The 10,103-nt window shown below is 44.5% G+C and overlaps 1 protein-coding gene across 1 annotated transcript in view; it reads right to left on the bottom strand.

The window, feature by feature from the left end:
* The window catches only part of MALL (mal, T cell differentiation protein like), a 34,787-nt gene extending 26,489 nt beyond the window's left edge, over window positions 1–8,298 (bottom strand). The window contains exon 1 of the mRNA XM_054475645.2: window positions 8,130–8,298. Within this exon, the coding sequence (XP_054331620.1) occupies window positions 8,130–8,234 (105 nt within the window). The 5' untranslated portion in view covers window positions 8,235–8,298. The remainder of the gene's footprint in view (window positions 1–8,129) is intronic.
* Window positions 8,299–10,103: the final 1,805 nt, after the last annotated feature.

Genomic DNA, 10,103 nt, shown 5'->3' on the forward strand with positions numbered 1-10,103 from the left:
GACTGCCAGCTTTCCCCCACTTCCCTGACAACCTGCATGACCCAGCAGAGGCAGCCATAATCTTCCTAAGTGCACAACTCCAGTAACTTGGGAATCTCACCTCCACCCCTCACAGCAGCAAGAGCAAGACCCACCCAAGGAGAGTCTGAGCTCAGACATGCCTAGCCCTGCCCCTATCTGATGGTCCTTCCCTATCCAGTCTGGTGGAAGACAAAAGGCATATAATCTCGGGAGTTCCAGGGCTCCACCCACCACTGGTCCCTCTCCATACTACTATAGCTGCTACTTTTTGGAAAGTGTCACCTCCTGGCAGGGGGCCAGCCAGCACAAAAATAGACCATTAAACCACCAAAGCTAAGGACCCTCACAGAGTCCACTGCACCCTCTGCCACCTCCACCAGAACAGGCACTGGTATCCATGGCTGAGAGACCCATAGACAGTCCACATCACAGTACTCTGTGCAGACAATCCAGAGTACCAGCCCAGAGCCAGGTAAATTCACTGGGTGGCTAGATCCAGAAGAGAGACAACAATCACTGCAGTTTGGCTCACAGGAAGCCACATCCATAGGAAAAGGGGAAGAATACTACATCAAGGGAACACCCTGTAGGACAAAAGAATCTGAACGGCCTTCAGCCCTAGACCTTCACTCTGGCAGAGCCTATGCAAATGAGAAGGAACCAGAAAACCAGCCCTGGTAATATGACAAAACAAGGCTCTTCAATACCCCGCAAAATCACACTAGTTCACCAGTAATGGATCCAAACCAAGAAGAAATCCCTGATTCACCTGAAAAAGAATTCAAGAGATTAGTTATTAAGCTAATCAGGGAGGGACCAGAAAAATGTGAAGCCCAATGCAAAGGAAGTCCAAAAAATGATACAAGAAGTGAAGGGAGAAATATTCATGGAAATAGATAGCTTAAAGAAAAAACAGTCAAAAATTCAGGAAACTTTGGACACACTTTTAGAAATGTGAAATACTCTGGGAAATCTCAGCAATAGAATTTAACAAGTGGAAGAAAGAAATTCAGAGCTCAAAGACAACGTCTTGAATTATTAACCCAATCCAACAAAGACAAAGAAAAAAAAAGAAAATATGAGCAAAGCCTCCAAGAAGTCTGGGTTTATGTTAAACGACCAAGCTTAAGAATAATTGGTGTACCTGAGGAAGAAGAGAATTCTAAAAGCCTGGAAAACATATTTGGAGGAATGATCAAGGAAAACTTTGTGAGAGCCCTAGACAGCCAAATATAAGAAGCACAAAGAACACCTGGGAAATTCATCACAAAAAGATCTTTGCCTAGGCACATTGTCATCAGGTTACCCAAAGTTAAGATGAAGAAAAGATTCTTAAGAGCTGTGAGACAAAAGCACCAGGTAATCTATAAAGGAAAAGCTATCAGATTAGCAGCAGATTTCTCAGCAGAAACCCTACAACCTAGAAGAGACTGCGGACCTATCTTCAGCCTCCTCAAACAAAACAATTATCAGCCAAGAATTTTATATCTAGCAAAACTAAGCATCATATATGGAGGAAGGATATAGTCGTTTTCAGACAAACAAACGCTGAGAAAATTTGCCATTACCAAAACACCACTACAACAACTGCTAAAAGAAGCTCTAAATCTTGAAACAAATCCTGGAAACACATCAAAACAGAACCTCTTTAAAGCATAAATCACAAAGGACCTATAAAACAAAAATACAAGTTAAAAAGCAAAAACAAAACCAAAGTAGACAGGCAACAAAGAGCATGATGAATGCAATGGTACCTCACATTCCAATACTAACATTGAATGTAAATGGCCTAAATGATCCACTTAAAAGATACAAAACCGCAGAATGGATAAGAACTCACCAACCAACTATCTGCTGCCTTCAAGAGACTCGCCTAACACATAAGGACTCAAATAAACTTAAAGTAAAAGGGTGGAAAAAGGCACTTCATGCAAATGGACACCAAAAGCAAGCAGGGGTAGTTATTCTTATATCAGATAAAACAATCTTTAAAGCATTATCAGTTAAAAGAGACAAAGAGGGACGGTATATAATGGTAAAAGGTCTTGTCCAACAGAAAAATTTCACAATCCTAAACATATATGCTCCTAACACTGGAGCTCCCAAATTTATAAAACAATTACTAATAGACCTAAGAAATGAGATAGACAGCAACACAATAATAGTGGGGGACTTCAATACTCCACTGACAGCACTAGACAGGCCATCATGACAGAAAGTCAATGAAGAAACAAGGGATTTAAACTACTTTGGAACAAACAGACTGAACAGAAATGAAACAGGAGATATCACAACTGACAGAACATTTCATCCAACAACTGCAGAATACACATTCTATACAACAGCACATGGAAGTTTCTTCAAGATAGACCATATGATAGGCCATAAAACGAGACTTGATAAATTTAAGAAAATTGAAATTATATCAAGCACTCTGTCAGACCACAGTAGAATAAAACTGGAAATCAACTCCAAAAGGAACTTTCAAAACCATTCAAATACATGGAAACTAAATAACCTGCTTCTGAAAGCATTGAGTCAAAAACAAAATCAAGATGGAAATTTAAAAATTCTTCAAACTGAATGATAATAATGACACAACTTATCAAAACCTCTGGTTTATAGCAAAGGCAGTGTTAAGAGGAAAGTTCATAGCCCTAAACACCTACATCAAAAAGTCTGAAAGAGCACAAATAGACAATCTAACATAACACCTCAAGGAACTAGAGAAACAAGAACAAACCAAAACCAAACCCAAACCCGGCAGAAGAAAGGAAATAACCAAGATCAGAGCAGAACTAAATGAAATTGAAACAAAAAAAACCCATAAAAGATAAATGAAATAAAAAGCTGGTTCTTTGAAAAGATAAATAAAATTAATAGACCATTAGCAAGATTAACCAAGGAAAGAAGAGAGAAAATCCAAATAACCTCACTAAGAAACGAAACAGGAGATATTACAACTGACACCACCAAAATACAAAAGATCATTCAAGGCTACTAGGAACACCTTTATGCACATAAACTAGAAAACCTAGAGGAGATGGATAAATTCCTAGAAAAATACAACCCTCCTAGCTTAAATCAGGAAGAATTAGATACACTAAACAGATCAATAACAAGCTGCAAGATTGAAACGGTAATTTAAAAATTACCAACAAAAAAAGTCCAAGAACAGATGGATTCGCACCAGAATTCTACCGGACATTCAAAGAAGAATTGGTACCAATCCTTTTGACATTATTCCACAAGATAGAGAATGAAGGAACCCTCCCTAATTCATTCTATGAAGCCAGCATCACCCTAATATCAAAACCAGGAAGGACATAACCAAAAAAGAAAACTACAGACTGATATCTTTGATGAACACAGATGCTAAAATCCTTAACAAAATACTAGCTAACTGAATCCAACAACGTATCAAAAAGATAATCCACCATGATCAAGTGAGTTTCATACCAGAGATGCAAGGATGGTTTAACATACGCAAGTCAATAAATGTGATACACCACATAAACAGAATTTAAAGCAAAAATCACATGATCATTTCAATAGATGCAGAAAAAGCATTTGACAAAATCCAGCATCACTTTATTGTCAAAACTCTCAGCAAAATCAGCATACAAGGGACACACCTTAATGTAATAAAAGCCATCTATGACAAACCCACAGCCAACGTAATACTGAATGGTGAAAAGTTGAAAGCATTCCCTCTGAGAACTGGAATGAGACAAGGATGCCCACTCTCACCACTCCTCTTCAACATAGTACTGGAAGTCCTAGCCAGAGCAATCAGACGAGAGAAGAAATAAAGGGCATCCAAATCAGTAAAGAGGAAGTCAAACTGTCACTGTTTGCTGACGATATGATCGTTTAACTTGAAAACTCTAAGGACTCTTCCAGAAAGCTCCTAGAACTGATAAAAGAATTCAGCAAAAGTTTCTGGATACAAGGTTAATGTACACAAATCAGTAGCTTTTCTATACACCAATAGTGACCAAGCAGAGAATCAAATCAAGAGCTCAACCCCTTTCATGAGAGCTGCAAAAAATAATAATAGTAATAATAAAATACTTAGGAATATACCTAATGAAGGAGTTGAAAGACCTCTGCAAGGAAAACTATAAAACACTGCTGAAAGAAATCACAGACGACACAAACAAATGGAAACACATCTCATGCTCATGGATGGGTAGAATCAATATTGTGAAAATAACCATATGGCCAAAAGCAATCTACAAATTCAATGCAATCCCCATCAGAATACCACCATCATTCTTCACAGAATTAGAAAAAAAAATTCTAAAATTCATATGGAACAAAAAAGAGCCCACATAGCCAAAGCAAGACTAAGCAAAAAGAACAAATCTGGAGGCATCACACTACCTGATTCCAAACTATACTATAAGGCCATAGTCACCAAAACAGCATGATACTGGTATAAAAATAGGCACATAGACCAATGGAACAGAATAGAGAACCCAGAAATTAACCCAAATACTTACAGCCAACTGATCTTTGACAAAGCAAACAAAAACATAATGTGGAGAAAGGACATCCTTTTCAATAAATGGTGCTGGGATAATTGGCTACCCACATGTAGGGGATTGAAACTGGATCCTCATCTCTCACCTTATACAAAAATCAACTCAAGATGGATTAAGGACTTAAACTTAAGACCTGAAATTACAAAAATTCTAGAAGATAACATTGGCAAAACCCTCCTAGACATTGGCTTAGGCAAGGATTTCATGACCAAGAACCCAAGAGCAAATGCAATAAAAACAAAGATAAGTAGCTGGGACGTAATTAAACTACAGAGCTTTTGCACAGCAAAAGGAACAGACAGCAGAGTAAACAGATAACCCACAGAGTGGGAGAAAATCTTCGCAATCTATACATCTGACAAAGGGCTAATATTCAGAATCTACAAGGAACTCAAACAAATCAGTAAGAAAAAAATAAACAATCCCATCAAAAAGTGGGCCAAGGACATGAATAGACAATTCTCAAAAGAAGATAAACAAATGGCCAACAAACATACGAAAAAATGCTCAACATCACTAATGATCAGGGAAATGGAAATTCAAACCACATTGTGATACCACCTTACTCTTGCAAGAATGGCCATAATCAAAAAATCAAAAAACAGTAGAGGTTGGTGTGGATGTGATGAACAGGAAACACTTCTACCCTTCTGGTGGGAATGTAAACTACTACATCCACTATGGAAAACAATGTGGAGTTTCCTTAAAGAACTAAAAGTAGAACTACCATTTGATCCAGCAATCTCACTACTCGGTATCAATCCAGAGGAAAAGAAGTCATTATTCAAAAAAGATACTTGCACACACATGTTTATAGCAGCACAATTCACAATTGCGAATTGTGTAACCAACCCAAATGCCCATCAATCAATGGGTAGATAAAGAAACTGTGAGATATATATATATATGATGGAATACCATGCAGCCACAAAAAGGAATGAATTAACAGCATTCACAGTGACCTGGATGAGCTTGGAGACTATTATTCTAAGTGATGTAACTCAGGAATGGAAAACCAAACATCGTATGTTCTCACTGATATGTGGGAGCTAAGCTATAAGGACACAAAGGCATGAGAATGATACAATGGACTTTGGGGACTTAGGGGGAAGAGTGAGAGAGGGGTGAGGGATAAAAGACTACAAATATTGGCCGGGCATGGTGGCTCGCGCCTGTAATCTCAGCACTTTGGGAGGCCGAGGCAGGCGGATCACGAGGTCACGAGATCGAGACCATCCTGGCTAACACGGTGAAACCCCGTCTCTACTAAAAATACAAAAAAAAATTAGCCGGGCATGGTGGCGGGCACCTGTAGTCCCAGCTACTCGGGAGGCTGAGGCAGGAGAATGGCGTGAACCCAGGAGGTGGAGCTTGCAGTGAGCCAAGATCGCGTCACTGCACTCCAGCCTGGGCGACAGTGAGACTCCGTCTCAAAAAAAAAAAAAAAAAAAAAGACTACAAATGTAGTGCAGTGTATACATGCAGTGTATAAATGTAGTGCACCAAAATCTTACAAATCACCACTAAAGAACTTACTCATGTAACCAAATACCACCTGTACCCCAATAATTTACGGAAAAATAAATTTTTCAAAAGCAGAAAAAAGAAAAAAAACTAATCAGTACTCTTCAGAAGTGTCAAGATAAGGACCCAGATTTTCCCAGATTAAAGGAGATGAAGGAGATATGACAACTAAGTGCCATGTGTGATCCTAGACCAGAAAAAAGATATTAGTGAGGAAATTAGCAAAACTGGAGTAAGGTTTGTAGAGTACTTGATAGCACAGTATCAGTGTTAGTTTCCTGATTTCAAGAGTTGTACCATGGAAGATGCAGGCATTACCGGCAGCTGAGGGAAGAGTACACAGAACTTTCTCTACCATTATTGCAGCTTTACTGTAAATCTCACGTTACTTAACAATACAAATAAATGAAGAAAATTGGGCCAATGTCAATTTTGATTGTCATTGAGCCCCTCACCCCCCACAACACGTAAGGCCCCAGAGCCCAACACCAGCGTGCACTTTGCTCTTCCAGGAGTTTCACTGGCAGGAGCAGGGCAGGTGGGGCCACCACGACCTCTCACGGTTCTCACCCTGGGTGCTGTCCTGATTCCAGAAACTCCGTGCCTCTAGCCTCCTTCCAGGACTTCTCCCCTGGCCTCTAGGCCTTTCCCTCTCTTTCCCCCCAGCCTATAAATGCCTGTTCTTTGAGGTTCAACTCTTGGTGGCAGGCCTGGACCCCTCCTTGGCCTGGAGAGTTCAGATGGTCCCTCCTTGCTGAGGCCACCATCCAATTGTTGGGAGGAAATGCTCATGAGTCTCTCCCCAGCAGACAGGAAACCACCAGGAGGCAGTGCCCTGTCACCAGGGGCTTGCAGGACTGACATGAACCACAGGCTCAATAAAAAGAGGCAGAGTCAACCAGTACCCCGGCCACCCATGCAAGCTGCTCCAAGGTGAGGGGCACACCCAGGGCCTGGCACGTAGGACTCATCAGAGCATGGTTATTTCATCAGTCTGGCAGGATGCCCATGCTGTGCTGGGAGTGGTAGCCTTGGCAGGAACCTGCCTCTTAGGTGGGGTTTCAGCTGGAGACACTCAGATCCTAGGCCCACCCTGCCTGGTTCTCTTTCTGGTTGCCATCAATGGCCACCCGTTAGCCAGTTTGCCTAAAAGTGGCTTGATCGGGCCCAACTTTGCAGGCAGATGACGAGAATGAGAAGGGCTCATTCCGATTTTAAAAGTAGATCCACTTTCTATCTTTTCCCCCCTGCTCAGGGACAGCACTGCCAAATTCAGGGCAGGTAAGAAAATATCACCCACAAGCTAGATAGTTCAGAAGGTGCTGGAAGAAGAAAACACTCCTTTGCCTTGATTGGACCCCAGACTTGAGTGTGCTCCTCCGTGAAGAGGATGTGGTACCAGCCAGTTCCGAGGGGACTTGTGCAGTGCGGAACACTGCATACGCACAGCTCTGCAGATGGGAGCAGGCAGGATCCCCAGGGATCAGGGCCACTACTCAGTCGTAGGGCGCCCCAGAGAGCGACAGGTTCTCATTTGCAACCAGGGTGCCTCACACGACTGTTTTATGGCAGATGTTGCCATAGCTACCTTGTGTGGGAGACCCCATAAAAGTCAAAGTTCAAAGTCAGCGGACATGACAATTAAGAAAACACTGGAAGACCTGCTCTCAGAGGGAAACACAGTCTCCTCACTTCAAACCAGAAAGGCACAAATAGTTGGACAAAAGAAGCCATGCAATTAAAATTCATTTCCAACATCTTCCTGGGAATCCTGGATATTTTAGCAAGGTCCCCCCAGGCCTCCACACTCAAGTGGGTTTTGTTTTGGAGGGAGGAACCCCCTTGGCGGCATAAGACGGGGCACAGAGTGGGATCTGCCTCTTGAGTACAGCTGCACCCCGCTGTGCGTCCGGTGGGAGACTGGCAGCCACCGCAGCCCCTGTGCTTGCTCCCCCTTCTGTCGGCGCGGTCCGGTCTGGGTCCGAGGCCGGTTTTCCCCTCCCTCTCTGCAGGTGGCCGGGGGGGTGCCGCACTCACCAGCTCCGGCAGGAAGAAGGCGAAAGGGATGGTGAGGAACAGCGCGACCCCCGAGGGCACGTCGGACGGGGCATAGCTGGTGACCGGCGGGTCGGGCGAGGCCATGCTGTCAGCCCCTGCTGGGCGCTCCGCGGCAGCTCGCCCGCGCGCAGCCTGTCAAATATCACCTCCTGCCCGACACACCCATCGGACGTCGCCTGGGAGGGGAAAAAAAAAAAAAAAAACGTTCCAGCCGAGCAGGTCCTTCCACTCGCTGCAGCCAACAGTCCTCAGTGAGCGGCCCAGCGGCAACGGATGGCTCTGCCTGGCCGGCGGGGGGCACCGCGCTGGTGCAGGAGGGAGCAGAGCGGGAGTCTCTCCCTAGACCTTTCCAACTAAGGAATCTTTGACTCCTGGAGCATGTTATTCCAGGGGATGCCAGCGACAGCCACTCCCCTGGGCCCAGAGTGTAGGCTCAAGCTGCTTGGCTACGAGGGCTGTGTACTGAGGACCAACAATGAGCCAAGCTATCTGCAGACAGCCCGGGTGCCCACCACGGCCTGCACGTGGCTGTTTTGCCCTTTTCCAAGTGAGGAGACTGAGAACCAGTGAGGTCAAGTCAAGGCCACAGAGCTGGTTACTAACAATGCTGGGTCTTGCCCAGCTCCCTCCTTTTCCACTCTTGGGGGCAGCTCTCAGTCCCCAGCCTCCCCTGGGAGGAGCAGCCCTCCCTTCCAGCTCATGCCCCTGGGACTTGGTGTTTCCTTCTTTTTCTGGATGGCTTTCCATGGTCCTCCACTCCTCTTTTCCTCATGGGGCAGATGAAGGCCCCCCACTCTCTGGGAGAGGACCACACCAGCAGGTACCAGAGAAGGGCTGGGCTGGCTGGCTGCTGCCTCTGGTGGACAACCTCCTTCCTTTCCTGGCCTTGCTTCCAGCCAGTGCCTTGCCCCTAACTGGGCTTGAGGCCGAGAAGTTTCTTCCTGACGCCTAGGCAAGTACGGGAGCTGAATGCAGGGCTGTGACCCAGAGGCAAGCAACTCCTTTCACACCAAATACAAGTCCCAAAGGCTGAACCATTTTCCCCTCCACCTTTGAATTGGCGAACCTTCATTTTCCCGACTCGCCCTGAAAGAGTCTGCTCAGGATGCTCCGGGTTGGGGTCCCTTCTTCTTGCCCCCTGCTGCTCCCTGGTGTGGAGAGCATGTGGGGAAGATTGCGTGAGGGCTGGAGTAATTAGAAGAGGCCATGTCTTGATCTCATTATCAGAAACGGTGAATTCCAGGTCCTGCCCTCAGGGCCACAGGTTGGGAGACCAGCCAGCTTGGCCTTTGCCTGGTCTGGGGAGAGCCAAGGGAGAGAGGAGTTTGGACAGATGAAGCTAAGAGCAAAGGCATTGCAAAGAAAGGGAATGAACCCCCCAGTGGATCTCAAACCAGACTGATCATCCCTTTTTCCCAGGCTATGGAAACTAGAAAGTAAGGGAGACCCCAATCCCACCTGCCAACCCCAGTCTCACCTACACCACCTTGTTTACAGGATTAATACAAGCAAAGGAGGGATTTCTCCATGAATCCCACATCTTGCCACCTCTCTTAAAGGTTGCAAATAAGCACTGTGCCACTCTTACAGGCTGTAGGATACCTTTGACTTGCCCATGGACAACATGGCATAGTAGGAAAAGCTTAAGAAGAAAAACAACCTTCTTAGGCTCATATCTATTAAATGGAGAAAATAATACAACCCATAACCCCTTAGTCTCTTAAGTTGAGAGGCCCTGAGCCACTTCCACCTTCTGAAGCAATTAGTATATTAAGAAATGAAGATATGCCTTGGTCTTCTGGCTAAAGACCGGGGTTTTCATTTTCCTTCTCTGCTGTGCACTTCTTGTGACTGGGTCTATCTTCAGGACCAAAGCAATGTGTGTGTGTGTGTGTGTGTGTGCGTGTGAGAGAGAGAGAGAGAAACACAAATGTGAAAATTATTCCCCCCATG

The sequence above is a fragment of the Pongo pygmaeus genome, chromosome 12, assembly GCF_028885625.2.
Source record: "Pongo pygmaeus isolate AG05252 chromosome 12, NHGRI_mPonPyg2-v2.0_pri, whole genome shotgun sequence".
Taxonomy (NCBI): domain Eukaryota; kingdom Metazoa; phylum Chordata; class Mammalia; order Primates; family Hominidae; genus Pongo; species Pongo pygmaeus.